This window comes from Chaetodon trifascialis, chromosome 8 (genome assembly GCF_039877785.1).
Source record: "Chaetodon trifascialis isolate fChaTrf1 chromosome 8, fChaTrf1.hap1, whole genome shotgun sequence".
In the NCBI taxonomy this organism is placed as follows: Eukaryota; Metazoa; Chordata; class Actinopteri; order Chaetodontiformes; family Chaetodontidae; genus Chaetodon; species Chaetodon trifascialis.
This window is the reverse complement of record NC_092063.1, coordinates 23,405,655-23,425,218: the sequence shown is the minus strand read 5'-3', so window position 1 is coordinate 23,425,218 and position 19,564 is coordinate 23,405,655. Positions and strand designations below refer to the sequence as shown.

General features: G+C 39.8%; 1 protein-coding gene across 1 annotated transcript in view; it reads left to right on the top strand.

The window, feature by feature from the left end:
* Positions 1-19,564, top strand: part of LOC139334601 (copine-9-like) — a 75,112-nt gene that overhangs the window by 18,014 nt on the left and 37,534 nt on the right. Inside the window, exons 3-7 of the mRNA XM_070967585.1 lie at positions 276-322; positions 6,108-6,211; positions 7,906-7,945; positions 8,194-8,196; positions 10,485-10,561. Coding sequence (XP_070823686.1) covers positions 276-322; positions 6,108-6,211; positions 7,906-7,945; positions 8,194-8,196; positions 10,485-10,561 — 271 coding nt within the window. The remainder of the gene's footprint in view (positions 1-275; positions 323-6,107; positions 6,212-7,905; positions 7,946-8,193; positions 8,197-10,484; positions 10,562-19,564) is intronic.

Here is a 19,564-nt window from a genome sequence, read left to right as displayed (position 1 = left end):
ATACTTGGTGAAAAAGTGAGAGCGAACCCAATAAAAATAAATTGTTTATCTTGTCATTATCCTAAAGTTCAACTGTACTTCTGTTTTGTTATTTACATTTTAGATTAAATACACTTAAAATCCCTTCACTATCTCGAGTTCCTGAAGGTGTCAAAAAAAGACAAAGAAAAACATCAGGCTAATCACTAAAATTAATCACTGAATAGCTTCTTCTTATTTTTTCTTCTTTCCTCATGCTTCCCCTTGGACTCCCTCTCCTCCTCTTTCCTCTCCAGTGGTCGTGTTGTATTTGCAGGCTGTAGGAACCAAAGAATGGAGGGAGGTAAGTTAAGCAATTCTTTGTTATCCAATATCGATATCCAATATAAATATCAATACTTGTGTTGACCTGTCTGCCAGGCCATATGTGCATATTTTGTTAGGAATGCAATGTAATGAATATTAAGATTTCCAGTCAGTGCTAGGAGAGGGCTTATTAAGACGAAGTCCAGAGGCAACTCACTGCAAACCCCTGAGAACAAAGTTGAGGGAAATTGAAAGTGTCATACTCTACACTTGCGCACACAAGTGTAACCACTGTCTATAATGGAATCAGGAAGGGAAAACAAGCTCCATATACCTGACCCAAACTAATAAATTAATAGTACAGGTTAAAGAATAAATAAATAAAATTGATTTCATTATATCAGGTACCTGATGTTAGAAAAATGAATTCACATCATAACTCAGATTGGTAGAAAAAGAAGGGAGAATCCTTTCCAGTCTCATCAAATATGCACCATCTGCTCCCCTTGGCTCCTTGCTGTCTTGCCCTCTGTCACTCGTTTTTAAAGTAGGGTCATGTGACCTTCCATTCACTGCTTCTCCTTTGAATTCCCTCTCTTTTTCATTTTTTTTTTCAGTAAGTATCTCCGGCACACAGACTCATTTCCATATCATCTCTTAGCAATATTTTCCCCATCCAATTTGCCAATGACATTCTGTTGTGCATTTGCCCATTTGCAAATTCAAAGTCAACACTGATGTGTCAGTGAGGGTTTTGCCACCACTGATCCCCTCACTTCAAGACACCTCACACCTTTTTGTTCCATGTGGCAAGGCTTAATCAAAAACATGACATGAACTGGGCTGCAATCAGCAAAGTAAACATCTCGCTGTCAGCCGTACACATATTGATACCATGAGCAGATAATTGTACTTGAATGGAAACCTGACAAATCCTTTGTTTTACTTTCACATCATGTTTTGCATTATGGCTATACTCTTTATATAATGACATTTTGCCACATTTTGTCATTAGCATTCCTTATTAGCAAGCCAAATCAGTCTGTGCAAGTCACTATATCCTGGAGATCCAATGATACAGGCACAGTGGATCGTTTGGCAAATGTCTAATCAATGGATCCTACTCATTTTCTGTGGAGAGCAGGAGATCTAGTCGTGCTTTGCATGATGGGTACAGCATGGTAAGTTGACAGATCAAATGCTGGATCGGAATTTGCATAATCACAACTCATCCTCAACTTTATGCAAATGAGCCCATCCGGCACATTGCGAAAGGCTCTCGATAATCAGATCAAAATGTGAAACGACGCTGTGCTGATAAAATATGAATCATTCTGTTAATGCATTGCTTAGTATGGACTACAGTTTAGCTGTAACATGAGAAAGTTTGTTGGCCGCCATGTTGCAAATGGAACAGCCAAAACAAAAACGTCTGGATCACAGGTTTTATCTGAGGAAACACTGAAAAGTTTTGCCCTGGTTGATGCAAGGACACTTGGTTGAGTTTTCTCCCAGGTAAACCCTGCAACCTGCCTTTTGGATCCAATTCCCACACCGTTTTTTAAAACACTCTATGGACTCTTTGAGGAACAGCTGTTATACATGGTGAATTGCTCTCTTCAGACGGTTGTCTTCCCTACCTCCTTTAAAACGGCGGTGGTGAAGCCCCTTCTGAAGAAGAGCAATTTAGACCCCAACATTCTTAATAATTACCGACCTCTATCCAACTTACCTTTTTAAGTAAAATTTTAGAAAAACTGGTTTTTAACCAAGTAAATGACTTTTTAAACAAAAAGAACATTTTAGAAAGGTATCAGTCTGGTTTTAGGATGAACCACAGTACCGAGACAGCCTTATTAAAGATTTTAAATGATATCAGGTGCAACTTAGATAAACACAAGCTCACAGTCTTGGTACTACTGGATCTAACCGCTTCCTTCCATACAGTAGACCATCACATTTTATTAAACAGACAGAGGCACTCTCAGTGTTTGTCTCTAGTTTGTCTCATACCTCACTTCTTTGTAAGTTGGGATGCATGTTCCTCAGGAACCCATGAGATCAAGTGTGGGGTTCCCCAGGGGTAAATTTTAGGTCCAACTCTTTTTAATCTCTATTTGCTACCCCTCAGGGATCTCATCAGGAGGCACATCATCAGCTTCCATAGTTATGCTGATGATACACAGCTGTACATTGCTGTGTGTCCTGATTACACAGGGCCAATTGATGCCCTTTTTAACTGCATTTTCGACATCAAATCATGGATGGCAGAAAATTTCCTTCAGCTCAACCAGGACAAAACAGAGGTCTTAGTCATTGGTCCTGAAGGCCAGAGAGAGAGACTTTTACCAAAACTACAAGATCTTAAACCAACACATTCTGTAAAAAATCTGGGCGTGATTTTTGACTTTGAGCTTACTTTTATTCCACACATTCAAAAAATAACAAAGATAGGTTTTTACCATCTTAAGAATATAGGCAGAGTCTGCCCGTTTCTCTCTCAGGCCAGCACGGAGGTGCTGATGCATGCTTTTATCTCTTGTCGCTTAGATTACTGTAATTCCCTGCTATCTGGTCTTCCCAAAAAGAGTATCTCCAATCTTCAATAATTACAGAATTCAGCCGCACGAGTGCTGACGAGGACCAGAGCGCAGGAGCACATTACACCAGTTTTAAAATCGCTGCATTGGCTCCCTGTACGTTTCAGGATAGATTTTGAGGTTCTTTTATTAGTTTTTAAATGTCTTAACGGTCTCGGGCCTTCTTATTTATCTGACCTACTTTTACCCTATCAACCCTCACGGACCCTGAGGTCCTCCGGCACTGGCCTCTTAACCATACCAAAAGTAAGAACTAAAACACACAGGGAGGCGGCTTTTAGTTATATATGTGTTCCCGATTGTGGAACAGCCTGCCGGAGAACCTCAGTGCCGCAGAGATGGTTGATGTTTTCAAAAAGAGGCTCAAGACCCACCTTTTTAAACAGGCTTTCAATTGATTTGTTTGATTTTTTCTTATTCATTTAATCAGGCTTCTTATCATATTTAATCTTTATTTGTATCTTATTTTAGTTGCATGTTTTAACGACATGTTTTACTATTTATTTCATTCATTCATTTTATTTTATCTTATGTTTATATCTTAGTCCCTTGGTTTTTAACTCTGGTGTTTCCTCATGGGGGCCCTTGGTTTTTAGTTGCAGCGTTTCCTCATGGGGGGCCCTCCACACTGGGAACTGCTTTTGGTCTACAAGGCCAAAAGCAGGGCGGAAGGGCTGGGTTTTCTTCTATGTTGTTTTTAGCCTCTGTGAGGCACTTTGTGTTGCTTTTAAGTATGAAAAGTGCCATATAAATAAAGTTTGATTTGATTTGATTTGAACCAAGCATGGCCCAACTCGCAGAACGTCACCCACCAGCTGGAGCTTTCGGGGGTCGGGTGTGTTGAGGCGTGTTCTCGACGGATTCCATGTATCTGTACCTTAACATGATTTCTCCAACTAGTCCATCTTCCACCCTTCATTATGGAGTGTTTCTTTTTTGTGCTTCTTTTCTGCCCGTTAACTGTTGCCAGTGCTTCAGTCTGTGCACAAAATTGTTTTCTGATCACAAGGGGTTCCATTTTTTCCCAACCCATCGATATAATCCTCCACTTACAGACTCCCACAAATCCTCATCATGGTTGCCCATGTAGGACTACAACCCTGTCTGTGTGATTACATGCTGTAAAACCAGAAGACAGGTCTGGTCACATCAGAGTTTAAATCCGCAATGAATGACATGATTACTGCATTAGCTTGAGGAGGTGAAGTAAATCCATGCTAAATCCATGCCAAGTTTGGTTAACTGTTGTTACATTATAAACCAGGGGTTCTCAAACTCATTACTCAAAGGTCGGCATCTGATTTAAGGTCAGAGGTGTGGAATGATTGTTGATCACAAAATAATATTGAATCAATGAATTGATGTCAAATCTCTTGTGACTGGTCAGCATGAAACCGAGGCAGACAAGGCTTAGATAATTAGCCCATATTTGTTTCTGACTCACACATTTTCTTACAGTCATATTTACTTCATTGTGTTCTAAAGAAAAGGAGACACATTCTGTATCTGCCATTCAGGAGCTGATAGCAAATTCTCTGCTGTTAAGTTAACATCGCCATGACAAAGATATCAAACAAAGGGAAATCAGTCACATTGACACCACATTCATCAGGGGGCAGGGTCACTGTGAACGATCTCCAGCTACGCTGTATATTCAATGTCACTAACAGTTTATTGATCAATCGTCAATGTAAATGTAGAAAGTGTATTGTGGCCTATTCATACCACACGGTCTGGCAGGGGTCCTTAAGTGTAGTTTTCCAAGAGCCAAAACATTTCAGAGGCTGGCAACTAAAAAAAGTGTGGAGACCTTTGATGCTTCTATTTTTGTCCTCATTTTCTTATCTTATTTGAACTTCAGCTGGGTTTTATTCTCCATCTTATTTTACATTATTTTTCTATCCCTGTTTTAATTTTCATTCAGTTTCTTTTTCTGTGTGAGGATCTTCGTTTTCAACCACTTTGAACATTATTATTTCATATTTTTAGTTGCCTTTAATGAATACAATTGCCCATAAGCCTTAGACCTACAAAACAACATTTTCGTCATTATTTGGCCAGAAAGCGTATAGGTGACGATTAGCGGAAAATTATGTGGCAAAAAATGTAAATATTTATGTATATTTCACAGGAACTTTATCTTTAGTAGTCTAAGGATGTTTTTGAGTATTTAGTTTTCAGCGGATGTAGAGTGTACTGTTGCCCAAAAACACAGCTACGCACATACACACATTGGAAACAACTTTATCACAAATCCTTCTTTTGTACACCACTGTTGTTTTAATTTAACATTGCAAAGAATGTTTCTTCTCAGAAGTTTCCTGAAGAAAAGTAAATCAAAGAGGTAGACCTGAGACAGTTGAAAAAAATACACAGTATTTGTAATAGACCCATCTGTCTACACAGATAACATATGCTGAAACCAGTAATTGTCTTGCCAACTGCTTCGCTTACACTCATATTACTCTCCCAGTGCTAAGGCAGTTCCTTAATCGTCACCCACAACACCCCAGCACCTATTAACCAAATAAAGTCTGAGTGAGATTATAAACCAAAGGCCTCCATCCCTATAAATAGAAACACTACAAGGAAATATCATGAGATTTAGCCTTTGGATCAATACAGCAGGTAGGTTCTGAGGTTCAGTGCACTCCCCTGTGAGGCTTTGGTAATAGATAGGCTGGGGATGCTGTTGATAGCAAGGATTATGTGCACTGGACGCTAAAGACATGAGTAGAAGTATTGAGGCTGCAGTGAGGCAGTGCCAAGATCAATAGCTCATTACACGATGCTGTCGGGCCAGGTCACGGAGGCAAGGCTGGCAGTCCACCAGGGGGATTACTGGTGTGATTGTCACAGAGATGGAGAAACGGCCTGGCCCAGGAGGGAGGCTGGGACCAGGACTCTGTGGGCTCGCTGGTTAGTGAGCTGGCTCCAATGTAGCAGTCTGATTTCTCTAGGGACATGAGATTTAGCACACGGCACAATGAAGCTCAGTGTGATAGAATGTGGCCATATTTTTTCAAAGCAGATTTGTATTTATGGATTCCAATCCTGTGTGAAATGTTACAATGGTAATATGGGTTGCTGTTGAATATCATTACTTGTATTCACTCTCTTCTTCAGTGAATGTTTTCTTGATAATTAAGTAAATAACATATATTGACTAACAAATCAATGCTGCTATTACCACCGATTATCACGTTCTTTCTATTTTTGCAGTTTGGCAGGACAGAGGTAATTGATAACACTCGGAATCCAGATTTCGTCAGGAAGTTTGTCCTGGACTTCTTCTTTGAAGAGAAACAGAATCTGAGGTTTGATGTGTAAGTAATCTGCCAGTGTTTCATTTTCTTTTTCTGAATAAACCTGAATAAATGTAATTCTGAACTTGGATACACTCTGCTATGTAAATACATCAATGTGGATTCAGTCTAACCAAGCTGAGGCAGCAATGCCTGTGATTACATTAGAATAATTTCTCCCTCTGCCAGGTCTTTAGTTTGGTGAAAAGATAATTTTCCCTGATTAGGATGAATGAACAGGCCAATCACGGCTATAATTAGATGCTGGGTTGTCACAGAAGGAGATTTTTTTTTTTTTTTCTTTCTTTTTTAAAGGACTCTTACCAAGGTCACTTGATAGCCCCACTGATTAAATTAGCGTCTGTTTACCCACTTGGTTATTCTGTTCAGTTCACCTACCTGTTATCCTTAATCAATAGCAGGGAAAGATCACCTACATGGTTGTGTAGCTTTAATCAAGGCAGAGACATGTGCTTTTACTGCTTGGTGGGATCTGTAGAGCAGCCGTTTGTGTACGGTGTGAACATGAAAATAGAACAGGAACATTGTTTGTAATGATGCTGTTATGTTGGTGTTGTGCATATTTCCAACCAAAGAGCACGTCCTGCTTTGTAAGGTCTTTTTCATGTTCAGTCCTCAAATAATAGGCTTTTTGTGAAACAACCCAGATACTGCAGCAGTGAGAGATTGTAGGCTTTAGAACTTCAAGATAACATCAAGATAGCAGCGCTTTCAGATATTCCTTTATTCTTGGATCTGGTAGTTTCTAAAAAATAAATCAAAGATTGAAAAGAGCATGCTAATTATTAACAGTGCTGGGCAAGATACTTGAAGAATTATTTATTGGATTACTTATTACTCATTTAAGAAGTTTAAAAAAAAAATTACAAGCTGTCTTGCTAAGAAAGATGAGAGGATGGATACAACTCTCATGTCTGCGTGACAATTATGAAGCTGGAGCTGGGACTCAATTATCTTAGCATAGCATATAGGGTGGAAACAGGAGGAACTGGCTAGTGTGCTTCATGCCAAATATGTCAAATAGCATCTCTAAAGCTAGTAATTACCATGTTTTATCCACTTGATTTAATTCATATATAATTTTACTCAAACAATTGTGCAACAAATAAACATATTTCCCTAAATGCTGAAATATGCCTTGAATGATTTTACTAATCATTTCACAGCAAAAGTTGGCCACTCATCACATGACTTTCTGTTGTTCAAGCCAACTTTACCTCTCCAAACTCCAAACTGGCCACAGAGCACTCCAGAAGTCCTGAACTCACAGTGAATTCTAGAAAGTTCCTAGATTTAACACACGAACGTGTTAAATCTTGAGTTTTCAGAAAGAGGATCCCGCTTTCTTTTGCAAAGGTTAGTTACGTGCCCACATCTCACCCCTGAGACAAGCTAATATGTTCTGGACCGGTCTGTTCACTGAATGCACCAATGCTCTGAAGTAATAGAGCATTACTGAGATTAACTGCAGTATAACTGTAGAATTTCAAACCACAATCCCTGGCAGTACTTGTTACTCAGTAATGTGTTACTGCTCAACACTGACGATAAATAGCAACTAAAAAAATGAAGTGGGAAATTGATGCTTTTGAAAGTGAACACCTCCATTTATCAAGACTGATACCACTGGACTTTTTGCACTGAATTTTGCAGCATTAGATCTTCCAGTCTTAACCTCCATTTGTTTCTGGCAGGTACAATGTAGACTCCAGAAGCTGTAACATTTCCAAACACGTAAGTACAGTGTGTTGAACTATTTTGACTAAGCTCTGACAACTTCCCTTTGCCCTCATCTGCCCTCAAATACATCACACTGTATTCATTGTTACTCATACGGCTAAAGATAATTTACAGTGAATGAATGGAGCAGTTGATGATGATTCAGCATGTATTAAGTCTATTATTTAGTCTACTCTAGTATTTAAATCTGACAGAATCTTTTTTTCCTTCTTCTTAACAATTCAATCCATGTGGGAGAGTAGAAGGTGAGTGATGTATGTGCAGATGGTGTTATCCACATGAGTCCTGATACTCTAACATCCTTCATTCATTTCAGTTGTTGTTCCAATATATTTCAGTGTCCCCAAGGAAGATATGTGATTTCTTGCATTTCATTCACTTTCATTTTATTGTATTTCTGTCCCATTATTTCATGTCATCAAGGACAAACACCAACAGCTTCCATCCAGAAAGCCTTCCTCCCATAGTGTTGTTCCTCAGTTTGTCTGTCTGCATCTTATCACCCGCTCAGGTAAAGCTGCCTTCAGAACCCGACTTCAAAGTGAAAGCAGCTGTTTTTTGTTTGAGACAGTGTACGACAGCAGACTGTGCATGTCAGGACATTTACAGGAGCTACACATATTCGGTTTGTGGGACTCACGCCTACACCTGTTCTCACCCACACATAACAACCATCAACACGTAGCACTTTCATTGTGTCCTGTCATCTCTCTGCCATTTATGTTACCATATGTTTTTCCCTGTAGTTCACGGGCTGATTGAAAACTTCAAAAACTGCTGTTCAATGAACATGCTGATTGAAGGGGAAAACGCTTTCTTCTTCACCATGAGGATATTTGCCCTATCGACAGTGCGGTCCTAATTAATTGGTCAACAGGCAGCTGAATATTCACCCCACAAAGACTTCCTCGCCTTGACTTAGTTGGGCTAATGCATGCTTATATAAAAGGTGTTATGAAACTCTAAATTTAATGCTTAATTTAAAATGACACCTCAATAAGATGAGATTAAACTTTAATTGAAATTTAATAACTTTAATATCTCTAGTACTAATGCTATTGATTTTATAGTCTTTCAGAATTCCTACTGAGCCTATTATCCTTTGTGTTGACCCTTTATTAGAGCACATAAGGTCCAGAAATGTGTGGAGTAATTAGTTTATTGTTCATACATTTTAATGGGCTGCTTCTGCTATGCTAACTCATAAACCTCTAAGTTAAAAACGTTTAAGAGCTCCTCAAATAAATGGAATCCGTTCCCACTGAGTGCACAGTGGTGTCTTAAGGAGTGTCAAATCAAAAATCACACCATGTGTCACAAACCAGAGAGAATCCACACGCAGAAACACCAGGCAGAGACAGATATATAGCAAAGACAGCAAGTTTACTGGGTCCTTTAAGCAGAGCAGAACACCGTTCGTAGCTAGGGTCAAACCGGAAAGCAGATTGATCAGGCAGAGGTACAGTCGGCAGGCAAAAACACAAATGAGGTAACAGGCACAGGTCAAAAATCCAAAAAGGCTGAACAGAAAGACAGGCGGGATACGAGGCAGGCATAGGCACTAACAACGATCTGGCAGAGAACAAAGGGACACTGACTGGTATAAATACTGAGGAGCAAATGAGCAGATGAGACACAGGTGTGTGGTGGCAGAGCAGGCTGGTCCCAGATTGGCTGACAGCCAATGCAGGGGGAGGGCAGTAGGGTGTGGGCAGAGCACTGGCGGGAAAAGCTGGCAGGGCTGAGTGGAGGATGAGCAGAGGGGTGTGAGCAGGAGGGTGGGGCTAAGAAGCTCCACCAGAGTCCATGACATGATGGCTGCATCAAGCAGAGCATTTTTAAAGCATAAGTTCACATATTTTTAAGCTTGTCTTAAAACTATTAAGGTGTCCCTATGAATACTGAATAGAGGTTTCACTTGCTGCAGTTGTTCCTCCTGTTCATACTGTCCATGAATAAATCCCTCCTGAATGTGATTTCAATATAAGTGATGGGGGACAAAATTCATAGTCCTCATTCTGTGCAAAAACACATAAAGTTTAGCCCAAGCTAATACAGTATGACGTTTTAGAGAAAATGCCAACTTTGTCTTAGTGTCCCTCTGTCATGACTCAGCATGGAAACAGTGTCCAGGGAACCAGAAAGAGGTTGGTACTATAAAGACGGGTATTTTTTGTCTAATACAGACTACTGAAGGGTTGTATTAGCTTCAGATAAACATTGGAATGTATTCTGTAATAGCAGGACTGTGGACCTCATTCCTCATCACATACATTTGAAAAGCACTAGGCAGGGACCTCTTCAGGGGCATATGAACAAGAGGAAAGAGTACACCAACCCTGAACTCTTTCAGTGTACATATGAGCATGTACGTATTGTTTAATGACTTTAATGACTTAATGAATTCTATCCTCTAAGTTATCTGCTGGTCATATTTGTTACGTTTCTGTTGCTCAGAGTTTGGTGTGAAACCTGGACTATCTCTTGTATGCCGCACAATTAATTCTCTCTCTTCTACCTTTCTCCCCCAAAGGACTTTCTGGGCCAGACTTTCTGTACCCTTGGAGAAATCATCGGCTCCACAGGAGGACGGCTGGAGAAGACTCTCTCGTAAGTCCCCTGACATCCTAACATCCTGTCTTTTGTATCAATGAGAAATTGCTGCTCTCTTTTTGTTCAGGTGTGCATGATAGAAATGGCACACATAAATAATTTAAACATAACTGAGCGTGAGAATGAAAGAAGTCCCTCACCATCTCTCGTTCCATATTCATTGATGGCTGCAGTGGAAAACAACACTGTATGAGTCATCTCGCTAATCCAACGTGTATAGCCTCAACTATTATATTGCTTGAGTGTGAGAGACCAGATCAACCTGTTCGATCATTGCACACTGAGCTGTTGTTGTTGAAGTCATATTGAGTTTTTTATACATTGCACAAAAGTAACTGAAGCCTGGAACTATTTTGCTGTGAGTAAAGTATAAGTGTGAATATTGACAGATGGATAGCGCATGTGCTCATATATCGTACTTGGTTTTATGTGGATGGTAGGAATCAATGTTTTTTTTCACATGGTTAAGGAGGAAGATGATGCATTTATTTTGAACACAATACCACATTTATATTGCATCGCTGCAGTGTTAGGTAACACAATATTCTGAGGAGTGTTAGGAATGCAAGGAGACAGAGAGAGATGTGAGGTCAGAGATGTCCTCAGCCATATTTGAACCCATCTTATTGCGAAGACAAGGCATCCTCACATGTGTGCCATTACACTGTGGAGCTCATCACAAGCTACAGGGTGCAGGGAAGCAACTCTTCACAGTAAGAGTAGAGCAGCCTATTTATCAGAAGCTGTACAAGCTCATCTGAATAACTGCTGCACAGCAGCTCATTTGCCTGCATGAGTAAAATGAACCACTATTTGAATGGTTGTTTAATTTGTAGCTCTGTTAGCAAGGGCTCCCCCCTTCTCTCAGAAGGACGAACATTATCAAAAATGATTGTTGAAGTGAAAATGTAAATGATCAGTTATTGTATTCACTGTGTGTTTCATGACTTTATGACCTCAACGGCAAACTGTTATTGATTTCCTCATGCTGTATATTTAGTTGTGCATGAGCTGATTTGTAAGAGATTGAAGATTAAATTCTCTAACCACGGAGGTGAAAACAATCTAATTGGCTGAGTGAATTCATAAATAGAGTCAAAGACTAATGGAACAGGGACATGAGCGAACATGAGGAGGTAGATGATTTTTCATTCAAGGTAACTAAGCAAGTGAGCTACCCTGAAATAGAAATAACTCACAAAGTATCAAAGACAGACCTTTTCCACTTTCCCTGTGCTCTGTCCTTGGGCTGATGTCACCTATTAAGCTGATAATTATTTTCTTGTTAGTTTTGTTAATAAAATGTCCCAGAAGAAACTTTTCAGAATCAAAGGTGTTGATTCAAATGTCTTGTCCAACTTACCTGAAGATATTCAATTTACAATTATATAAAACAGAGAAAAGAAGGGATTTTGTTTGCATTTTTGCTTGTAAAGTAACTGAAAACAATTAATATCACATACTCACCAATTAATTTCCTGTCAGCTGACTTACTGTTTAATCAACTATTTTTTTCAGCTTTACTAATTTGCCAGCACACCCTTATACCTACAGGAAAGCTCTGAATCTTAAATGTCATTGTTACAACTGAATAAAAAGAAGTCATTTGACAAGACTTGCTGACTTATGCAGTGGTGCTTTGAGCTAAATACTGTATACTGTACTGTAATCAGTATGCTAACGTGTCAGTGACAATGCTAATGTTAAGCATGTCTACCTTGTTCACTGTCTTAGTTTAGCATGTTAGCATGCTAACATTTGCTAAAAAGTACAGCTGTGATTGATGGAAATGGCATTAGTTTTGCAGGTATTTAGTCATAAACCAAACGACTCGATAAATAAATTAAAAAAACAAAACAAAACAAAACCTGGTGATGTTAAATCAAAAGTCAAGGAATCACTAAAATCCTAGAGGACAAGGAATGTGTGAACCAAATTTTATGACAATCTGTTCAAAAGTCATTCAGACCACAAGTGTCAACCTCCGTCACAGTCATTAGGGTACATCTTTCGGGATTATTTGTTCAGTTCACCTTGTAGATGTTCACATATTTTCATCAGAGTTTTGGGATGCGTCCACGTTTTGTCAGGCAAATAATTTTTACTCCCAAAAGCTTCTTTGGCATTGCTCCTGGAGTTTTAGCTCAACCACTCAACAGCTCTGCTCATGAATCAATACTTGTACTAGTGCTATTTTAAACTCCAATCTGTCAATAGCAAGTCCATCTGGGTTTGGATAGTTTTTGTCTGGTTGTACAGTATATGAATTACTGCCACTGACTTCAGCGAGACATGGGGTTGAGCCCAGTAGACTAGGGGCCAGTTTATGGACCCTGCCACTGTTTCCTGCCAGTAGGACTACTGACAGGTTTCACAAAGTTTATCATCCTCAGACAGACAAAACAATCAGCCAGTTATGTGGTTTGCTGTCAGCCCAAATGCCACAGTAATGGGCGAGCGAGGGGCGGAGAGAAAATCAGAAAGGCAGTGGAGAGAGAGAGAGGGAGAGCAATAAAGTATTTTACATTCTGGCATCACAGGGATTGAAAGTGAGTGTGATGCCATTGCCTGTAGACACACACAGCAAATACAAAAATAGCCATCAAACCTGACATCAAAATGCTGACAAATTATTTAGGGACACATTCAAGCCATAATTTATGCACAACTCAGTTAACAGTCTTTGTTTTTAAGCATTCAGTATGTCTCATTTTAAAACTGTCACACACACACACACACACACACACACACACACACACACACACACACACACACACACACACACACACACACACAGAGAGAGAGAGAGAGAGAGAGAGAGAGAGAGAGAGAGAGAGAGAGAGAGAGAGAGAGAGAGATAGAGAAGAGATATATAGATTTATGGCCCCCTTTTTTAATTAAATTGACTTTAAAGACAGGGACAATTACTCACAAACCTGCCATAAATTGCATGTGATTAATCATCTTCTCACTGTATCCATTCGAGGAATTCACCTTGAGGAGAGAAATGAAAAAAAGTGACATAAGTGAAAGGTTACATACAATAAGACCCCTGTCTGAAGGATTGCCATAATGACTTACGCTAGGATTAATGAGACACAATGGAGCTTAAAGATGCTGACAAGGAGGATCTCCGACACTGTACAGATAACAGCCTGACCTGTCCATTTAATAGAGGTAGGACAGAGGAACAAGACATTTAAACTCACAAAATGTTAATTTAATTAAAAGTTTTTATTTAAACAAGTGAATGTGCCAGTAAAAATCGGAAAATATGGAAAGTAAAGTGCAAACTTTTGAAATCACATTTGCTCATTTTCATTCTTGAATGTATTCTTTAAAATCAGCAGATAAGGAATTTTGAAATCAGCTCTTTCACTGAAGAAGTGTGCTGCTCTCATCGCTGGTGTTTGTTGGAGAAATAATGATCAGATTTACAGCGTAAAGACACATGAAGGAGAGTGGCATGATGTGATGTGGTTACCACATGGGTGACTAAAGAGACATTAAGCTAAATGTCAACTTCATGAAGCAACATTATTTGTTCTGTTTCCTGCAGTGGAATTTTTTTTTTTTTTTGAGCAAAGATCTCATCAGACTCCATGAAAAAGCAAACAATGCACACCAGGTCCTGTGTGAAAATATGGCTGATTAGTTGCTAAATGCTTTACAATGTTCACCAGTTAGTCACTAAGTAGGTGCCATTTGGTGCTGGGCAGGCTGCATACAGCAGGGTTTATCAGCCCTTTTACACTGAAAACAGCTGCCTGCTGTGGCTGGAAACAAATGCTGATGACAGCAGTGGGAGTGAATCAAAACAGTAAAGTTGTGGGCTGTAAAACCAAAACAATGAGCTGAAATATGCCATTAGGCTCTGTAAAGCTCAGGGGACCTGAGTGGTGTCACAGTGGAGAGAGCCCTCTAACATTATGCAGCATCATGTTGTCCTTCAATAATATGAAATATTATTTAAAATTATACGCACACTCCAACAAAAAGAAAGAGAGAGCTCTGAATGCACTGTGGCATATTCTCCACCAATGTTAGTGTGCTGAAATGTACAATGACAAATATAATACTGAAGCTGACATTTTATTTCCCATAATCCCAAAAAAATGCTTTTCACCTTTTCATCCCATGCACACAAAAATCCTAAAATATCTGAGACAAAAATACCTGGTGGCCTCAATTCCCTTTCAAGACAAATGTTTTCAAATTAAAAAAAGAAAAAGCCCCAACAGCAGAGACACGTAACTGTCACGTTATTCCCTAATGACCCTCTGATACTCCTTGTGTCCATTTGTCACAGAAACACCTCCACATCCCTCCCCTCTCCACACAAGCTGAGCTGCTCGGCTCTTGACCGCCTGAAAGGTTTAGTGAGAAGCAAATCGAAGGGAACCAAAAGAAAGGGTTATACAAGAAGTGTTTCAGGAAAAGGCTAAAAATGAAAAGGGAAACAAACAATAAGAGACCAACAGAGCGCAATCACTATTCCTCCCATATGGTCAGCGTCTCTGATGGCTGCCTGCAGGGAATAGACAGCTGTCTGGAGCTTCTGATAGATCAGACACAGCAAAGCCCAGGGGGAGAAACAAAAGAGGATGAAGGAAAAAGGGAGGTAAAGGAGAGGTAGAAAGCAAAAGGGAGTTATGTGAAGGGTGACAGACAACTCAGTAGACAAGGGAAAGAGGAGCGATGGAGATGAGGAAACGACAAAAGGAGAGGAACAAAATATGTTGAAGGACATTGAAGAGATGCAAAAGATCAAAGAGAAGAGAGGATGATGGAGTTGGGATAAGGGAGTTGATGCGATTGAAACAGGAAAATGGTTGCAGGGAAGGGAAGAAAAAGCAAAACTGAAACCAATTTGTGTTTACTTAAATGCATTGTCCTCGATACATGTGCTGTCATTTAGAGGAATCTCTGCTTGTGTGGCTCAAGCTGTGAGAGACTGCACACACACAAACACACACAGAAAACACTGCACAAAGACAGTACAGATCCAGTGTATAAAAAACTTGTGTTATTGACTTTTCTCAGTATTTGCTGTCATCAAACACACACACACACACACACACACACACACACACACACACACACACAGTCTGAAACATATATGGTTCTGGTAGCCTCCACATGTTTGTGGGTGTATGTTTTTATAGGTCAACAGTTTTAGAAATGGGCTTCATGCTGCGTGGCGAACTAAGCGCTCCTTTCCACTTACCTGTGTGTTGCTATGGCAACTGAGGGGGGCTATTAGTTGAGGTGGTAAAGGTATAACAATGATCAAAAAAGCGCCCCTTTGAAAAAATAAGTGGAGAGCTTGGCGGGATACATTATATGGACACCCATACAGTATGACCACAAGCCAGAGGTATTTTTAAACTCAAATTATCTAGAAACATTGTCTTTAATATATATGTATAAATATATTTTAATACTTACATTTGTATATATATCTTTTAACTTTACCACATCATCAACACTTGCAGCTGTCAAGCAAGCCAAAAACAAGGCAAATTATTCATTTGTAAGTGTAATCAGAAAAAACGAGGCTATCTATTAATAGTCCCAAATGCTGCCAGGAGCCCCGATCGAGATTGATGATGTGGATATTGGACTAAACAAGCTGCCCACATGGATGGTTGTGTTGCTGGGTGTATGAGGGCAAAACCAACCCTTGTCATGAAATCATACCTATCTGGATTTTGCCGCGAGACAGTGGTCAGACGCAATGTGTCACAGGGCAGGGTGTGTAATTGGGGCCAGTTGCTGGATGCCTTCTGCTCTGTGGCTGATGTCATATAGACAAAAACCAACACAGTGCATCAAGCTTTTGGCAAAAAATACATTGTCAGACACAAAACTATAACACATGTTCTGCTCAGTGAGAGGTAGCAATGCTGTTGCTGTTGCAACACTCTTTAATACAGACAGACACATAGGAATACATTGCCAAAGAGTGAGCTCTGCTGGATTTAATCATGACAAAAGTGGAGATTTTCTTTGCCCAAATGACTATGCTGTGAAGAGATTTCAAGGTATAGAGCTATCTAGGGTTGGGTGATGTGATGATGTATAAAATGTCAATTGCCATGTCCCTTTAATGTCTCTGGGTGTATGAGACTATTGTATAAGGTTTATATGCAAATATATCGGTAATTTCAACTGAATTTCAATTAAATCTGCAAATTGTGAATGAATGCTTATTTCCATCCACTACTGCTATGCAATTATCCATCACGAAAAGCAATATGTGGTGTGATTATACCCTTGCAGAAGAAGAGGGTGCAGCAAGATGCACTAATTAATTGAGTGCCAGTCAAACCTCAACCAGTGAAAAACAATGAAGGAAAGACACTGGACGTACTGTATGGCATTTCTGTTTGTTTTATTTATTAATTTGTTGCACATCAGTCTTCTCATCACTTCCCACAGATCTGATGTTTTAGTCTGCTGCTGTTTATTTATTTCTTTTAAGTCATGTGCTTCCCATACATCCTGATTTATTCAGCAAGTCTTTTTCCATTACATTTTGTCACTTTTTATTTTTACCATACACCGACTTTTCCACCTCAGCCAAGCATAAAAACTTTATTGCAATATTACTTTTTTCTGCATTTCCTCTCCAGTTTTTTGATGTGCAAATAGAAAATGTACATAAAAATGGATGAAAGAAAATACTCCTAATAGCAGTGTTGGATTTGGAGATGAAAATGTACAGTTGTCAGTAGTGCAATACACCACTGTGAGATAAAAATCTCAACAACTATTCAACAGATTGCCAGAAATATGGAACATATAATTATGGTGGAGAGAGGATAAACCTGAATCATTTTCTTGATCCCCTGACTTTACCTGTAGTACCACCAGCAGGTCAAAACGTGCCATTTGGTAGCGGGTTCAGGAGCCTCCATTCCCGCACCAGCAGGCACAGGAACAACTTCTTCCCCAGAGCTGTTATCCTGCTGAACTCTGGCCACCAGCAGCCCCCCCTCCAACCCCCACCACTCTCCCATTAACACTGACACCCCCTCTACCACCTCATGGCCCCCCTAAAACCCCAACCACCCTCCCATAGATTGATTGTCACCTGTTTACATACTGTATTGCACTTGTTTTTATGGTTTAATAGTAATCACTTGCACTACCTGCACCTACCTCTTACTGTTTACACTGTTTATACATCCTGCCACTTGCACTACTTACATTTATTTATTTATTTATTTATTTTTTTTGGGGGGGGGAGTCACATATTGACTATTTGCCCTTCTGGTTAGATGCTAAACTGCAAACTGCATTTCGTTGTCTCTGTGTTGCACTCTGATGATGACAATAAAGTTGAATCTAATCTATCCATCCATCCATCCATCCATTATCTATACCGCCTATCCCTTTCGGGGTTGCGGGGGGCTGGAGCCTATCCCAGCTACAATGGGCGAGAGGCGGGGTACACCCTGAACCGGTCGCCAGCCAATTGCAGGGCCACATGCAAGGACAGACAAACATTCACACTCACACTCACACCTACGGACAATTTAGAGTCATCAATTAACCTAATGAGCATGTTTTTGGTCTGTGGGAGGAAGCCGGAGTACCCGGAGAGAACCCACGCATGCACGGGAAGAACATGCAAACTTCACACAGAAAGGCCCCGCCTGACCCGGGGATCGAACCGGCAACCTTCTTGCTGTGAGGCACACGCACTACCTGCTGCACCACCGTGCAGCCCTAATCTAATCTAATCTAATCTAATCTAATCTAATCTAATCTAATCTAATCTAATCTAATTAAGTTTTGAAATGAAAGGGTTTTTTTCCACCTGAATATTTTGTTTGCAAATAGATGCTTGCAGATGACCATATGTGGAACCTGTTCGCAGGAAAACACAATGGGACCACAGCATGAAGCGTTACACTCGTCCAAGTTCAATAAAAACTGATACAACTGCACAATACCACAGACACACAATTTTTTTTTTCCTACTGTTGTATTAAGGTGTTCTCTAAAGAAAAAAAAAACAGCCAATTCAATACAGATTTATATATATATATATGAATATTGATATTTAGATTTATATATTTATAATCTTAAGTTTCATCATCTAAATGCATATGTAAGGTATTTACATCTATATTTTTGCTAGATATCTTCATATTGAGGTCATTTACTATATTTATCACTTGTTACACAAAATGTGTAATAGTGCTGTTGTCAATGAAACCCTTTATATGAGCTGACAATATACCCCGCCTCTTGCCCGTTGACTGCTGGGATAGGCTCCAGCACCCCCCGCAACCCCGAAAGGGATACGCGGTATAGAAAATGGATGGATGGATGGATGGATGATCTGCCACCAATAGGTCAAACAGTTGACCTTTATTCGCATTGGCTAGTTTCAAATGTGTCCTTTGACTTTTTTCAAGCTTAGCTTCAACCTTTGATATGGTTGCCTTTAGGTTTTCCAGATATCTAGTAAAAGAGATGAAGTACCACCGATATTGTACTTTGACATCAGCATCAGTAGCTTAAAGTTTACTTTTCAAATTCAAATCTTGCAATAAAAGTCATGCTCAATCGCTCTCTGTTACTGTTTATGTATCTCTGTCCCTCTCACACACATCAGTGTTGTCAGTGTCTGTCCCCTGTGGTCTGTGTCCTACAGAACAGTCACCTGCCATCTGGTGTGGTGGTTCAGGTGTCATCTGGCCTGCTCTGCGAAAACAGCCACAAAGACAACCCCCTTTGCTGCCACTGCTCTTTCTCTGGAGGCTTTTTTAAAAACATCATCAGGCCAGAAATTAAATATGCCACAAATGCGATTAAAAAAGTGTAGAGTTATCCTTGTGTGTATCAAAGTCCTTGACTTCGACGGTGCCTTTTGGGGTTCAGTCTAAGCAAATATCACCCTGAACCAATGAATCTTCTGTGTGTACATTTGTAAAGAATATGTATATAAAAGGAAACTTTTCCTTGTTTTATCAGTTCCAATATCCC